The 16,250-nt window shown below is 66.6% G+C and overlaps 1 protein-coding gene across 4 annotated transcripts in view; it reads left to right on the forward strand.

The window, feature by feature from the left end:
• Positions 1-16,248, forward strand: part of Gng7 (G protein subunit gamma 7) — a 73,892-nt gene extending 57,644 nt beyond the window's left edge. For all 4 annotated transcript variants that reach the window (XM_046444201.1, XM_058579233.1, XM_046444203.2 and 1 more), the window contains exons 3-4: positions 9,667-9,780; positions 13,159-16,248. In XM_046444201.1, the coding sequence (XP_046300157.1) occupies positions 9,700-9,780; positions 13,159-13,284 (207 nt within the window). In that variant the 5' untranslated portion in view covers positions 9,667-9,699 and the 3' untranslated portion in view covers positions 13,285-16,248. The remainder of the gene's footprint in view (positions 1-9,666; positions 9,781-13,158) is intronic.
• Positions 16,249-16,250: the final 2 nt, after the last annotated feature.

Here is a 16,250-nt window from a genome sequence, read left to right on the forward strand (position 1 = left end):
TCGGGAGGCTGGGCGGGAGGGCGGCCCGAGCCAGGGCCACGGCTGGAGAGTGCCCTGCGCCCTGCCCAGAGGCGGCCACCTCGATCCATTTCCTGGTTCTTGGACTTCAGATGAGCGCCATCTTGAACAGACAGCCTTAGTGTCTGGCCCTTTGCTTCACACACGGTCTGGGGCTCGCCCACGGGGCTCCATCTCTCCAGTGTGCTTTTCTTGGGCTGGTAGTATTCCAACATGGGGTCGCCGTGTGGGTCCTGCGCCCTGCTACGGACACTGGCTGGTGCCTGGGTTTTGCTGTCTTCCCCGAGACTGGAAAACTCCTGTGGGCAGCCGTCCGTGGCGCTGACCTCCTGCCCATCTGGGTCGGCCCTCAGAGGGGCGCTGCTGGGCCCCGGGCAGGCCGGCATCTGGCCTCAGGCTGCAGAGCGGCCAGGTTCTCTGTCCCCGGAGCCCAGTGCCACCGCCCTTCTCGGTGCGTCTCTGGAGGTCCTGAGGCTGCGCTCACCCGGGCTCCTGGCCCCCTGGGCCCCTGGGTAAGCCCAGGTCCTGCCTGAGGCTCTCGGGGCCGTGAACCCGGGGCGCGAGGCTGTCGGTCACCAGTCACCACAGTCCACTGCTTCCGACTCTGTGCCCCTTGCCCGGCACCGGGGGCCGTCGCCCTGTCCTGTCACCCCACCTGCGGCTGCCCCCCCCCCGCGTCCCTGCGTGCCCTCTGGACCCCCAGGGGTCTCCCCTTCACCCACTTCCTCTTCTTTCCTCAAGTTCTCGCACCTCGGTGCCATCTGTCAGGCGGTGGCACTCTGTGGGTGGCCCGCGGTGCTGACCCCGCCCAGTCGGACGTTGGATTTGCAGATTTAGAGAGAGATCATTTGAGGCCTGGGAGGACGTCCTCTAGAGTGGAGGCCCCGTGTGGGGCTTGAGGCTACTGGGAGCCCGTCCTGGGGCCCGAGGGCTGCCCGCCTCCCGCCAGCCCTGGCTGACACAGCTCCCGCCATGGGCCACCTGTCACCTGGTGGGGTTGGTGGCAATGCCACAGGGCCTCAGACAGGCCCTGGGCGTCCTCCCTCCCTGAGCATGGCTCCCGACCTCCTGCAGGGGCCTCACATGCTGTCAGGATCCCCCCCCCCGCCGTTGCCCTCAGCGACTGTGGCGTTAGCTGGCCACTGAGGGGCAAGGTAGCCTGGGGAGAGGTTTGTCAAAGCAAAGCTGGGTCTGTCCCCGCGTCCCTCTGCTTTCTCACAGGAGAAGCCAGGCTGTGGGCGGAGCCGGGAGTCCTGCGGCCTCCGAGTTCTGGAGCAGCCTCTACCTTCAGGGAGCAGTGGCGCCCTCAGCCCTGAGGAGGGCGCTGGGCGACTGGCGCCTGGGACGCGTCCTGCACGTCCTGGGGCCAGGCTGGGCCGAGCCCGCTGCTCCTGGCCCTGTCATAGGACCTGCAGCCCCTGGGCCACGGGTCATCACCGTCCTCAGGAGGACGGCGAGTGGAGGGGGACCTGCGAGCGAGGGAGGGACCCTCCCAGAGCCCTGGGTGCGTGCTCCCAGGCGCGTCTCTGGTGTGGCTTCTTGCTCTCTGGTGTTGGAGGACATGCACTGGGCCCCAGGTCCCCAGGCCAGGTGGGCCCACCCGCCCCCGCCTCCAGGCAGCTCAGGGAGTGGCCTGGGGCCAGCCAGCCAGGTCTCCCAGCAGCTTCCCGCAAACCTGCCCGTCCAGGTTCACGGGGTGCAGATGGCCTGGTCACCTCGCTTTCACCCCGGACAGCAGCTGGGCCTGTGCCTGGTGGTCGTCACGGGTTCTGAAGGAGGGCAGAGGCCCGCCCTCGTGGCCGCTGGCCTCTGGCTTGGTGGACCCAGGCAGGGTTCAGGCCCACGCTGCCCAGGGCAGCACCAGCCCCAGGGTCCCCGCCTCTGGAGCCGCTGGCCGGCTGGGCCCTGTGCAGCGGCATCTCCCAGTTACTAAGGGTGGCGATGCCCGCCCGCCGCCCAGAGAGCTTGGAGTGAGGCCGGAGGAGTTGGAGGCCAGCCTGGGCTACTTCTGCAAGACCCTGTCTCAAAACAAGTCGTTAAAGAGGCTGGGGTGGAGGCCTCAGGCTCTGTCCCCAGAGACAGGTCATGGTTGTCCCAACATGGGCGGGGGAGGATGGAGGCCAGGGGAGGATGGAGGCCAGGGAAGGATGGAGGCCAGGGTGGGTGAAGGCCCAGGGTACAACCTGAGAGCCACTGGCCGTGTCCTGTCAGATCATCCCTCTGACCGGGTCTGAGATGACAGCTGGAGCCTTTGGCCACCTTTGAGGTGGCTGCTCCTCATCTCCCTCACCTCCAGCCAACGTCCCCGCCAGTGCCACCCAGGGGAGGGGACCCGCGCTGGGCCTCCAGGTTATCTAAACCACCTGCGAGGCCACGATTATGTCAAAACCACAGCCAGACCCGCCAGGAGGACACAAAGCCCACAAGAGGTCCCACAAACAGCTGGTGACAGACACGCAGGCCAAGTCCGCACAGGTCAGCAGCAGCCCGACCGTCAGGGCTGCAGACCCGCGAGTCCCTGATGGTGTGTGAGTGACCCGGCTCTGGGCGCCACGCCAGTGTGAAGACCTAAGAGTGTGAAGAACACAGAACACACGGACACGGCAGTGCGCGGTGACCCGGGGACGCGTGCGTGACAGACGGCCAACACACGGGGGGTGCAGCCGCCAACAGATGGCGGGTGAAGGTGCCGGATGTGCGGCGCAGGACACCTCCGTCAGGGGCAGGAACCTGAGCCGTGCCGAGAACACGCATCTGGTGGCCGCAGGTGACATGCAGCAGAGTGGGGCCTGACCAAGTGGCTTTACAGTGTGGCCTGGAACCAAACGGAGGACCGCGTGACTGTGCTGGAGCAGGGACAATCAGGCCACACGGTGCCCCTGAGTGGACCTGGAGCAGGTGGCAAGGAGCAGTGTGCCCGCGGGTGGCGGCGTGTGACGGGACGTTGGTGTGGGGACTTTGGAAGAGCATCGTGGACGGGACCCAAGCCCACAGGGGCGGCCACCATGCCGGGGGGTCATAGTGGACACACCACGGGATGACGTGCGGCAGCCCCATCCCCCTGCTGGGTGGGGTCCTCGCCCCTTTTCGGGGATATCAGGTCTGCCGCGTGCTGGCCACGGCCACGCAGACCACGCTGAGACCCCGGGTCCCCACTGCCCGGGACAGACCTCACTGCCCCGGGGCTGCCTCTCGCTTCTGTTTCACAGCTGACCCAGATGCGGCCAGTCTGCGTCCCTGTGGGACAGCTCAGGTCCCCGCTGTCCCAACCGCTGCGTGCAGGGTCCCCCGTGGCAGCGGAGGCAGGGGAGGGTGAGATGGCTCCAGGTGGCTGGGGACAGCCTTGCCCCTGGGCCCACAGGGCCTCCCTGAGCACCAGGTGGTCGAGCGGCTGGACCGTCCCACACTCCGGCCCAACAGGCGCTGGTCAGGCCCTGGTGGGCTTCGTGCAGCCCTGAGTCTCCCAAGTCCCCTGGAAGCGGCTCCTTCCGTAGCTGTCTCCCAGGCCCAGAGGGGCTCTGCAGGGGCCAGCAGCCACCTGCGCGTGGCCTGGAGGTGGGGTCTGGCAGGCCTTGTGACCCCCCTGGCTGTGGTCAAGCAGCTGCACCTCGGCTCTGGGGACCAGCCCCGCCCTGAGGGGACCGGCTCACCAGCGGCTGTCAGGCTCCTGGAGGGGAAGAGGCTGTGGCCAGTCAAGGGACACCTTGTGGCCGCCTTCTCGTCCAGACTGGCCAGCGCAGCTGGTCCACCTGGGGCTGTCCCTGTCCCACCCTGAACATCTCGTGGTGAGGGACACTGAGCCCAGGGGCACTGGACAGCCGGCCACACTGTTGGTGACCTGGGGACCTTGCTCTAGCCCCGCCACGGGTCTCTGCACAACCCTAGAGTGTGGAACTGAGCAGCCACCTGGCCCCCCACACGCCGTGGGCGGGAACCCGGGACCCTGCCCACGTCCAGCCAGGGAGACGGGAGCCCGTGGGCCACCCGAACCTGCGCGAGTGTCTGTCCACACCTTGCTCACAGTCACAAACCTGGAAGCCACCCTGTCCCCATGGGTGACTGGACTCCCATAGTGCTCTGTTCTTACAGCAGATGCCACTCAGCCAGGAGAAGGGCCCAGGCAGCCCCAAGGGGGACATGGGGACCAGGGTGGCCAGAGGTGCACAGGCCACTCCCTGTGTGGACTTCCTGCAGAGGCCACAGAGGACAGAGGGGAGTCGCCGGCCAGCTGCAAAGAGGCCAGGTGGGGTGAGCTGGGGACCAGGGGACGGTGTTGGTCACCGCCATCTGTGCCGGCGAAACCTGTGGCTGTGTGGCTGCAGGTGACCCGCGAGGCCCTGCCGCTGCAGGGAGCTGGTGACAACCCCGCTCAGCCTGGGGCCTCCGCCCGCCGCCCTCACCTCCCACTCAGCCGCTCACAGGGTCGGGTCGCCCTGCCTGGCCCTGCGGGTGCCTGACCCCAACGTGGCTCCTGGGATGGGCGTGGAGATGAGCCGGCTGACCACTGCGCAGGACAGAGGCCCGGCCAGTGGGGACGGAGCTGTGGAGGGCTCGCTCTGGGGGTTCCTGGAGTGGTTCAGGCCACAGTTGGCCGTGGGCAGCTGAGACTGGAAACCCAAGCCGTGGGCCAGGAGGGGCAGTGGCTCCTGCAGGGCCTCCGTCCCCAAGGTGGCCGCACGCTGTGCTCCGTCCTGCCCGCCGTGCTAGCACCTGCTGGGTGCCCGGCCCTGCACCTTCCAGGAAGCCTCTGGTTTTGATTTTGCCCCTGGGGTCCACCCCGGAACGGACAGCAGAGACAAGGTCACTGTGCGAGACCAGGGAGGCCAGCGCGGCCCTGCTGCAGCGGGATGGGGGATGGCCAGCTGGTGAGCTCGGGCGCGGGGGGCCGGAGGGACGGGCCTCTGGCCTGCTGCGTCCATCTTCCTCAGCCTCTGGTCAGCAGTGCAGAGGGCCCCTGTGGTGCTGGCCGCGCCATGTCCCGGCCGCTGCCTTGGTGCTCCGTAGTGCTGGCGCATGTCCACCCGGGACCCCTGCTGGCCTGGAGCGCGGTGGCTCCAGCGTAGCTTCTCAGTGACGGAGTCGTGGGGGCCTGGTCTGGGCCCCACATTTTCTTTCTGCAGCTCCGTGGGAAACTTCAGTGGGGACGGGGGTCCTGTCTGTGGGTGGAGGCCAGGGACACTGCTCAGCCCCAAAGCAACCTGCCGCCCCTGGACCATGACCGGCCAGGCCCACAGGCCCCTCTACCCCCCAGGGCCCAAGGGGCTGCGTGCTGCTGGCCCTGACCCCGCCCCGTGAGCTTGGGCCTGGGGTCCGGGCCGGGTCTGCTGCTCTAGGTGGTCAGGGCCCTGGGCGGGCACCTGGCCTTTCCGTGGAGGCCTGAGGGGTGCGGCTCCCCCGCCCTTTGCCCCGAGGCCAGCCCCGGGCAGCAGCGCTGGTTAGAGCCTTACTTTTAGAGAGCGGCCCTGGGTTGTGGGAGTCTGAGCGTGCCTGTCGGGCAGGCGGAGGCCACAGTCAGGAGCCTGCACCCCTGCTGACCCCTGGCCAGGCCCCGTGGCCCCCGCTCCACCCTTCCCACCGGCCCTGAGGCCCTGCCCACTGCTGGGGCCCTCAGAGACTCCACCAGGCCCAGGCAGGCCTGGCCAGGTTGCTGCCCGGCCATCATGTGCCTGGGCCAGGCAGCTGGTGAGGAACGCGCCTGCTGACTCAGGCTACACGTGCCCATCCCTGGGGGCATGGCTGCCCTGAGTCAGGGGTGGCCGGTGACACCAGCCGCAGCGGGCAGTCAGGAGGGGCGGCGTGCATGGCCGTGATGCAGGCGTCTGAGTCACACCTCAGGTGTACGGTGCAGGGACACAGGCGTCCATGTGTGTGCACACGAGCGCGCTGACCCGCTCTGACCGTGTACAGACCTGCCACGCACACACACAGATGCTGTGCACACGGCACTCGTGCCACGCGCTCACGTCACGCCCATAAGCGCACGCACAGGGGCAGATGCCTGGGGCCACGTGCACACTCGCCCTCGCACACACAGGGTGCAGCCTGCTGGAGTGCTGGCCAGTCCAGAGGGGGCCTCGGGAGCCACAGCCGCAGGCCCGGCTCAGGGAGGGCAGTGCTAAGGCCTGCAGCTGGGGACCTGTGGGCTGACCCAGGGCGTCATGCAGCAGCAGGCCCACACCAGAGCCCCAGACCAGGGAGGCCGCACTGCCCCAGGGTCACACGTCCCCCTGACAGCAGAGCCTTGGAGGGAGGCCTGTCGCCCCCGGGCAGCCGCTGGGCAGAGCCACCAGGGGCGTCCAGCAGAGCCAGGGGCGGCCTGTGCCTCCTGGGAGTGTGTGGTGTGTGGTTGTGTCACCAGGTGTGGCCGTGCGTGTCCTGGGCACCGCAAGCGCGCCCTTCTCCCTCCTACAGCAGCTGCCTGGCCGTGCCCTGGCCCTGGCCGCCTGCCGAGGCGCTGCAGGTGCAGGGGCACAGACGTCTGTGTGTGTGCGCGCGTGCTCGAAGGAGTGGCCACTGTGTGCACACACTCATGCACACGCACACACACACACACACAAACACACGAAGAGCGGGGCCGGGCTCTCCCTCCCCCACCCCCCACCCCGGAGTCTCTGTGGGTGGGAATTTCTGGGAACCTGGAGATGCCTTCACTTGGGAACAGCCTCCTGGCCTCGCTCAGCCACCTGGCCAGTGTCTGCCCAGGGGAAGTGGGCGGGATGGAGCTGGCCTCGATGCCCAGCACCCAGGGGCGCCCACCCACAGGCCCTGTGGTGCCCGCTCCCACCGACAGCAGGGACATCTGGGATGGGTCGTGAGTCCTGGGGGTGCTGAGCAGCATCCCAGCCCCACTGACTGCAGGCAGGACACCGCAGTGTGACACCACGCTGTCCCCAGGTGTGGCCCCGTGGTCCTGGGACAGATTCACCCTGCTGCTGAGACCCCTAGGTCAGCGCTTACCAAACCACAATTGGATGGAAAAGTGGGATTTTTGCTGCGTAAATAAACAGGCGACGGGTGTTCCCAGATCGGAGACTGAGCCGGTGTCCCCGCAGCTGGGGGACCACCAAAGGGCATGACCAGCCACCCTGGAAGACACTTGGGCAGTTTCTTAAAAAAAAACACCCACACATTCACCGCGTGGCCCAGTGATTCCACTCCTCGGCGTCTGTCTCAGAGGCGCAGAGATGTTTGTGGGCACCACACAGATGTCACGCAGCTTTACTCAGGACAGGCAAGGGGCAGACCCAGGGCTGGGGGTGGCCTCAGCACCCAGGAGTCTCATCCCAGCACAGAGGTCCTCCACAGGGGGTGCTGGCCCCTGGTCTGCTGTGCAGTGGAGTACTACTCAGCACTGTAAGTGAGCAGCCTGGGGGCGCCAGTCCCAAAAGGCCACACTCCAGATGTTCCTTCCCCTCACACAGTGTCCTGAGATGGAGGAAGTGTGGGAAAGAAGAAAGTAGCGTTTTCCAGATGTTGGGGACGCAGCTGGGCCGGGAGGGTGAGGGTGAAGGCCAGCCTGGGAGGACCATCCTACGGGGCAAAGGATCTGCACTGTGTCCAGGCCACCCTCAGGGAGTGACGGCCAGGAGAGCTGGCCAGAAGGAATGTGGGTGGGGACCCACTGTCTCCGCAAGGGGACAGAGACCGGCTCTGGCATCACTTAAAATTGCACGTAAAACCCAATGAGCACAAAATTACCAATATGATTTTAAAATGAGGACTTGGGCACAGTGGCCACACCTGAGATCCCAGCGGCTGGGGAGGCTGAGGCAGGAGGACGGCAAGTTCAAGGCCAGCCTCAGCAACTTAGCAAGCCCCGTCACAGAATGGAAGAGAACCCGGTGAGGTTGGGGTACTCAGTGGCGGGGCTTGCCTGGCCTCCTGAGCACCTGAGTTGGATTCGCAGCACCACGAAAATGACAATAAAGATGAAGGCTGGGTGCGGCTCGGTTGTTGGGCACAGTGAGACTCATGAATGACACAGAAGGCTGGGTGCAGCTCAGGGGCAGAGCTTGCCTGGCTGCGTGAGGACCTGGGTGCCATCCCCAGCGCCTCTGAATAAGGAAGAGGAGAGAGAACAGAAGTGTGTGGGGAGAGAAAACTGACCGCCCAGGGCCCCACCAGCAGAACCCGGTAACGTGAAGGACTGACCTCAGCAGGCAGCAAAGCCCCTGGGCCCAGAGCCACCGCCCCCTCCCTCCCTGTCCCTCCTTCCCTCTCCCTCTCCTTCTCTTCCTCCTCCCTCCCTCTCCCTCCCTCCCCCTCCCCCCCCCCTCTCCCTCCCTCCCCCTCCTCCCCCCCTCTCTTTCCCTCTCCCTCCCCCTCCTCCCCCCCTCTCTTTCCCTCTCCCTCCCTCTCCCTCCCTCCCCCTCCTTCCTTCCCTCTCCCTCCCTCTCTCCATTTCCCTCCTTCCCTCTCCCTCCCCCTACCTCCCCCTCCCTCTCCCTCCCCCTCCCTCTCCCCCTCCCTCCCCCTCCCCCTCCCTCCTCCCTCCCCCTCCCCTCCCTCTCCCCTCCCTCCTCCTCCCCCCTCCCCCTCCCCCCCCTCCTCCCCCTCCCTCCTCCTCCCCCTCCCCCTCCCCCTCCCTCCCTCTCCCCTCCCTCCCCCTCCCTCCTGTCCCTTCTATAATACATCCCTATGGTTCCTAGGGATGCAGGGCTGGTGCCAGGTAGACAGGTGTGGTTGGGTGCAGTGGGGACAGCCTGTGGACAACCCTGAGCTGGTTGGCTGAGGTTCCCTGGGGAGGCTGAGGTGGCTTCACCAGGGTCTTCTTTCAGGCGAAAGGCCCCTCCCTCAAGGGGGCCATCCTGGGGTGACCAGTGTCCCCCCAACATGCCCCCCAGTGGGACCTCATTTGGAATCAGGCGTTTGCCAATGTCATCAGAAGGGGGCACAGGAGAGTGGCCTGTGCAGTGACAGGCGTCCCTGGGGCAGGAGTCCCTGGAGATGGCCCCATGAAGAGCGGCAGAGACTACAGCCACAGCTGGGCCTGGGGCGGGGTGCTCGCTCCAGGCTCCAGGACCAGCGGGGGCAGCCCCTGGGGCCAGCTGGGGCCGCAGACCCAGGACACTAGCAGGACCTTTCACACAGGCCCTGTGCCAAGCCCGGCCGTCCCTGCAGAGCTGAGTGGACCCTCCAGCCGGGGACCTCAGCTGGTGCCTGGAGCTGCTGGTGGAGCCCAGCACCGGGGCCACCTTCCGGGAAGAGCCAGCCCTCCCTTCCCCACCTGGGCCTTCCCCATGGGGCTCCAGGACAGGCGGGGTCAGCCGTCCAGTGCTGCGCCCTGGGGAGGCTCAGTTCCCTGTGGGGTTCGCTGAGGGAAGGGGGGAGGGGGAGCAGGCCCAGGGACCTCCTGCCCCCAGGGCCACTCTGCTGACTAGGGACGCCTGGTCACAGCTGGGAAGCTGTGCCCGAGGGTGGAGGCAGCACCTGCTGGGCCAGGAGGCCCCGAGGAGGACCCGCCATGTCCACAGAGCCCAGGGGTCCCCGGAGCAGGGCAGAGGTCAGAGAAAAGCCTGACCCTGTCCCCACGGTGTCCCTCCTCCGTGACAGCTCTTCTGCAGGGAGCAGTGGGCAGCCTTCTGGGAGGGGCTCCTGCCTCTCCTCCCTGGGTGTGGCCAGCTGGCTCATGTCCCTGTGTCCCCACAGCTCCTGGACGTTGGCCCAGGCTGATGGCAGACGATGTCAGCCACCAACAACACAGCGCAGGCCCGCAAGCTGGTGGAGCAGCTACGCATCGAAGCCGGGATCGAGCGCATCAAGGTGAGCCAGGGACAAGGGACACCCCAGCTGGTGGTGTGGCCCCCGGGCCCAGCAGGGGGTGGAGGTCTGCTCTGCCCCTGCGTCTGGCTGTGTGACCTTGGGCCACACACTCCAGGTCTCTGAGCTTCCATTTCACAGCAGAAAGAGCAGCAGATGTGACTGTGAAGACGTGGCGTCCGCGGCTGTGGACGGCCATGGGACGGGACAGGCGGCAGGCGGCCCCCCAGCAGGCGGGCACCCCGCTGGCCGTGTGAGTTCTGCTTCTGGGGAAGCTTTGCCATTCCTCTAAGGGAGGAGCAGGACCTTGCAGCCGGTCCCAGGCTCAGCCGCGGAACGCCACAGCAGAGCGGGGTGTCCAGGCCTGTCCGCCGGGCGGACTCTGCTCCGTCCCCGGGGCACAACTCAGTGGCCATTGGTGTGGCCACAGGACAGGCCACAGCTGCCACTGTCCAGTTCCAGGACATCTGGAGCCTGTCCCCACGTGCAGCCCCTGTCCCCTCCCAGCCCTGCACCCACAGGTCCACATCCGGCCTCTGGCCTCTGCTGTCACTGGTCACGCTGTGGCCTGTGCTCTCACTGAGCCCTGGGTCTCGGCCACCAGCCCTGTGCTGTCACCCGGCTCCTGCCTGGTGGGGACGCTCCGGGTGGGGAGTGCATCAGGTGGATTTCACGCCCACGCCTCCCGGTGGCCGACCGTGGCCCTGCTGGCCGACAGGTGGACAGTGGCAGTTCTCAGGGCGCCTGCTCCCAAACTGCGTCCCCCTTGCAGAGAGCACTGTGGGGCACTTCCCAAAGGCCTGACGGGACACAGGCCCTGTGGCCAGCATGGCCCCGGAGGGTCAGCTGCAGCCGCCCGCTGCACTAGCCAGAGCAGGGCCAGCAGCCAGACCCCGCCTGCCTCCGCCTGGGGTCTCGCGAGGTCTCGGATCCTGCAGGATGACGCTGTAAGGACACGTGTGTCAGCGGCGTCCTGCAGTCAGCAGTGCCCGGCTGCCTGTGTGGTGCCCTCAGACGGCTGTGAGGAGCCGGCCCCGTGGGTGGGCGGCCAGGCCAGAGCTCGGGGCTGGCGCTCCGGGAGGGAGGTCTGGGGCCGGACCCTTCCCGGGGCTCCAGCCGGGCCAAGGCCCACCCTCACCACGGAGGGTCCCCTGCTTCCCTCAGCGTCAACGACAAGAAGGATCATCAGAGCAGGCGCGGTGGCTTCACCTGCCATCCCGGCCGCTCGGGAGGCCGAGGCAGGGGGATCACAAGTTCCAGGCCAGCCCCAGCAACTTAGAAGATTGTCTCAAAATAAAATAAAAGGGGCGGGGTGCGGCTCAGAGGTCAGTGGCCCACACAGCAAGAGCTCCTCACGTGTAGGAACCTCGTAGCAACATCTAGTGTTGACCAGCCGCGGGCCCAGGGCTGGCCAGGCGGACCGCTGCTCTGACCACCATGGAGTCCCCCAGGCCTGGGAATTCATGGGGAAGGTGGCTGGCCCAGGGCTCCCCGGGGGACACACAGACTACCTGCTGGCCAGGCGGAGGGGCAGTTGGAGACAGCCCCAGGGTCCTTGCGCCAGCCTGGATCCAGCTAGGAGGTCAGGGACACCTCCCACGGGCGTCTGAGTCCCAGAGTCCCCCCGCAAGGACTGACCTGAGCATCAGAGCCTTCCCCGGGGCCAAGAGGAGAGCACCCAGCTGGCCGAGGTACTGACGGAGTCCAGTGCCCCTTTGAAAGCCGCGGCAGGGGCGCCTGTTCCCCGTCCTGCCTGCGGCTGCCCAGCCCCCGGAGCTGGGACAGACTGCAGAGTCCTGGCAGCAGACCCGGGGCCCAGCCGGCCCAGCACCCCCGGGGCCGAGGGGCACCCTCCTGCTGCGGCCACGCACCAGCTCTGCAGGGTCTGGAGTCCATTTTGGGTGCTGGGGTTGGCTCTCTGACCGGACGTCTGGGGCGGTGGACCCGCAGCCACCGTGCTCCTAGAGTGGCGATTGTCACTGTCTGTGGGCAGGAGCTTCCCGCTGGGCAGCTTGGCGGAGCCCAGCAGGCTCCCGGGGACGGGGCTCAGGCATTCTCCGGGTCCCAGGATAGGCGAGGACGGAGAATAGGCTGAAGGCATCCCGGACAGAAACCAGAGGTTGCAAGCTGGGTGCAGGGGCGCAGAACTGTCACCCCAGTGACTCTGGAGGCTGAGGCAGGAGGATGGCAAGTTCAAGGCCAGCCTCAGCAACTTAGCAAGAGCCCATCTCAGAAACTCTAAAGGGCTGAGTGCGGCTCAGTGGTTCAGCTCCCCCGAGTTCAATCCTCAGGACCAAACACACAGCAATTGTTTAAAAAAAGAAGAAAAAGAGCCTGGGGAGGTCCCCGGGTCCCAGGAAGACACAGCACCACCAGGCTGAGATCCAGGAGAGACGGACGTCATCCTGGGGACCTGGTCAGGACACCTGCAGCCCAGCCTTGCAGCCCTGCTGGGTGGGCACAGTGAAGCAGACAGGGAAACAGGGAGTGTGGCCTCGGGGCAGGTCCCCCCAGTGACCAGAAGGGCCAGCCCCATCAGGGTCACCGAGGCCCCAGGGGCTTCAGGCTGCAACAGAAAGATACAATTCAGAAAGGACCCACAGGACCCACTGGGTCGTGCCAACGCCACGAGGTCCTTCCCTGGGTGGCCTAAGTGTCTCCTGAATCCAGAGGCCCATCTCCCCTGGTCCCTCTGTTCAAAGCCCAGTCCTGCCTATGGATGCTCAGCTCTTTATTTGTTATGATTATTTTTAATCTTTTTTTTTTTTTAATGTGGTAAAAAGCCGGATGAGGGGCTCGGGAGGCTGAGGCAGGAGGATCTCAGTTCAAAGCCAGCCTCAGCAATGGTGAGGCACTAAGCAGCTCAGTGAGACTCTGTCTCTGAATACAATCCAAAACAGGGCTGACCTCAGTGGTCAGGGCCCTGAGGTCGATCCCTGGTACAAAAACAAAGTAAAACGGGTCAAGTCACCCCGCGTAGACTTCGCCCTGGGATCTCCTCTCTGTTGCCGTGCGGGGTGGGACCAGGCCCACGCAGGCTGGGCATGCTCCTCTGCTGAGTGCACCCAGCCCTTTGGTGACATTGGATTCATTCACAGTGTCGTGCAGCTGTCACCTGTCCAGTTCCAGAACTCTGACCCCAAAAGCAGCCTCCGTCCCTCCGGGCCCTGCACCTGCCAGCCCACGTCCTGTCTCTGGATCCTGCTGTCCTGGACCCTCCTGTCACTGGGGCACACCTGTGGCCTGTGTGTCTGGCTCTCACTGAGTGCCAGGTCCACGGGTCCCTCACTGCAGCTGCCGCCTGGCCCCTGCGGGTGGCTCCCCGGTGTCGTGGCCAGGCCGTGTGCCGGCCCTGACCGGCCCTCTCTGCTGCCCACCCAGGTCTCCAAAGCCTCCTCGGAGCTCATGAGCTACTGTGAGCAGCACGCCAGGTCCGACCCCCTGCTGGTGGGCGTGCCGGCCTCCGAGAACCCCTTCAAGGACAAGAAGCCCTGCACCATCCTGTAGCCGCCCGCACCAGCCACCGAGCTCAGCCAAGACCTGAGCCCTGAGAAGTGCTGGGCTGGCGGCCCCTCCAGGCCACGCCGGACGCCCAGCCCTGCCTGTCGCCAACACACACAGCCAGAGTCCGCGGCCAGCGGTTGTCCAGGACCCTCAGTGTCACGGGCTCAGCAAGGAGGCCGGGAGGGCAGCAATTCCCTCTAAGTGGGGCATCTGCAAAGAGTCCACGCTGGGCTGCCGGGATGCGCCTTGTGTGACGAGCGGAGGTCAAGTTGGGGTGGGACGAGGCTGACATCATGAGATTTGCGGGCAATATTCCTCCCTTCCACTTAAAACAGTGTCACTCCCCACGCTGAAACCCGCTTCTCATGGCTGACCCAAGCTGAGCTGTGGGAGGATGCACAGGTGGACTTCCGGGGTGGGGAGGGGCTCGTCTGTGAAACGCACCCTGTGATGCCAAATGTCACCCCCTGTGTGGCATTTGCTACTCGGCCCCACCCTGTCCCTGGGGGCCCACCCGTCACAGACAGGCTTTGGGGATCTGAGGTGGGGGGTGGTCGTGGGGCACTGTGCTGCTCGGTGGCCCTCCCTGGACCGTCCTCATTTCCCCAGTCAACGTGGCCATTTTTCAGACAGAAGTGCAGGCTGGGGGTCTGGGCCTGGTGGGTGCAGCCCGTGGCACGGAGCCCGGGAAGCACCTTCCAGTGACCTCAGAGGCCAGGCCTGTGGCCCCGGGGGGGGGGGGGCAGCGGCAGCTCAGCTCTCCACGTTTGGTGGGCAGGAGGGAGACCCAGGGTAGGGCCCATGGCCTGCCTCCCCGCGGCCTTGGGAGCTTGGGGTGTCATGGGCGGGGCTTTCTAAGGACGGTCACAGGCGCAGGCCGGAGAGGAGCCCTGGGCACCCTCCTGCAACCCTGCAGCCACTCCGGAGCCGTGTGTTAAGCAGCGGGGACCTTGGTGGCCCCGGGCCCCGGAGCCGGGCCAAGAAAACCAGCCAGGCTGCCCCTGTGACCCGACAGACATCGGGGCGGATGCCAGGACGGTCCCCGCCCAGCCGCCCCTGCAGGCCAGTGGGGCAGGGCCCGCAGCCTCCAGATGACTCCCCAGGCAGCCCCCTCCTGGGGCGGGGGCAGAGGGAGAGGTCACTGGGTGGGACACAGCTCAGGAGACGTGGCGGGGGGCCTGGGCGGCCCTCCGGGTACCTCCTCGCGGCTCCCAGAGGGCACAGGCGCAGGGCAGGCCTGTCCAGCTCCCGGCTCTCTATGGCTGGTCCAGGAGGCCGGGGCTTGGGGTCTGCCACACACTCCTGTGGTTGGCCAGAAGAGGACAGCCGGCCTCTGCCCCACCCGACAGGAGGCGGGAAAGGGCAGGGCCAGTGCCAGAATGCCAGGGCCGGGGTAGGCGGCGGAGGCCCCAGAGCGACCTCTCGAGGGTGGCAGGGCAGGGCTGTTTCCTGGGGGAGACTGGCCCCCGCTTGACCGCCTGGGTCACCGGGAACAATTCACCCATTTCTCTCAAAAAGAAGCCTTAACCCTGGAGCTGGTGTCTGTCCCTGCATGGCCGGCCTCTTCCTTTGTCCCCACTGTCCAGGTCCCCAGCCACCAGTCTCCCAGGAGGACAGTAGACCCTGGCCCCAGCATTGGCAGCCCCCCGTGGCCAAACCCCTGTTCCCCCCACTTGCCCCGCCAGGGCAGAGGACGGGCACTGGGAATCCGAGCCCAGGCCCATGTGACGCCCCACAGCCGTGACCCCAGGGAATGGCTGGGCAGCGGGACGCCCTGGGCGGAGGGTCAGGGTTGACCGGGCCTCCGGGCTCGGCCACACTGAGGCTTCTCGGCCAGCGGGTCCCAGCGCCCAGCCCTGCAGGGCCTCACAGGGTTGGGACATGCTCTGGCCTGGAGGGAAGGACAGGCTGCCTGACTCAGGGTCAGCTGCCCCCGAGTGGTCGCCCATCCTCATCTGCCCGCCTCCTCCTCCAGGTGCCCCTGCCCCGTCCCCAAGCCGGGTCACCAGGTGCCCACAGGTTGGGCCTCGGGGAGGTGGCGACTGGCAGGAGCCCGAGCTTCCTTCTGAGCCGGGGCCTTTCCTGACCCTGCAGGTGACTCTCCAGAGCTTCCAGGAGCAGCCTCCCTCGCAGCCGGGCTGCCGCTGGCGCCCTGTAGGACACGTCCCCGGCACTGTTCTCTGGTCACCTCAGGTCCCTCGAGTGTGTCAGGGGAGGAGCTCTCAGGAGGCTCCGCGGCCCACCCACCCAGAGGGCAGGCGCCTGGGAGCAGCGGGCACTGTCTCCCCGCCTGCTCCAGGGTGCCCGGCCAGCGAGGGCCCCCACTGGAGGGAGGGGTCGCTGATCTCAGGATCCGCGTCCAGTCCCCACCTGGGGAATCTGAGCGGTCCTGGCCATCTCAGAATGAGCTAGGACATGCCGCCTTCTCCTACAGTCCCCAAAGGTGACCCCAGAACAAAGTGGCCTCCAGGGATGGCAGATGGCAGAAGGTGCTTGTCTGTCTTTCTGCCCTGTCCCTTTGATGGTCCAGCAGCGGCCTCCTCCAGGCAGACGCTGGGCCCTCAGGCAGCTCATCCCAGCTCCTCCGGCTGGTCCTTAACTGACCCAGTCCTGCCACCCCAGCTGGGGGGACGGGGCAGGACAGGACCTCAGACCCCGGCTGGAGCCCGGGGACAGGACAGTTACAGGCCAGCCAGGCAAAGCTCTGCCCCCTGGCTGGCCAGGCCGCCCCAGGCCCAGTCCCCAAAGCCTGGGGACTCGGGTGGTCCCAGCCCCTCCCGTCGGGGACTCTGTTGCCAAATGCCCCAAAGACCCTCGTCCCCAGCAGCTCCACCCGCCCTGCCCCTGGACGTTGGTGGTTTCTTTCTAAGACCCCAGCTGTGCCACACCCACCTTCTGCCCGTTTTGATACCATGTGGAACCCTTGTCAAGAGTGACTCACACTCAATAAAGGCCCCAGTGCTTCTCCG

Source organism: Marmota monax, unplaced genomic scaffold (assembly GCF_021218885.2).
Source record: "Marmota monax isolate L192 unplaced genomic scaffold, Marmota_monax_Labrador192_F-V1.1 WCK01_AAM20220418_F8-fsc00102, whole genome shotgun sequence".
NCBI classification, from domain to species: Eukaryota; Metazoa; Chordata; class Mammalia; order Rodentia; family Sciuridae; genus Marmota; species Marmota monax.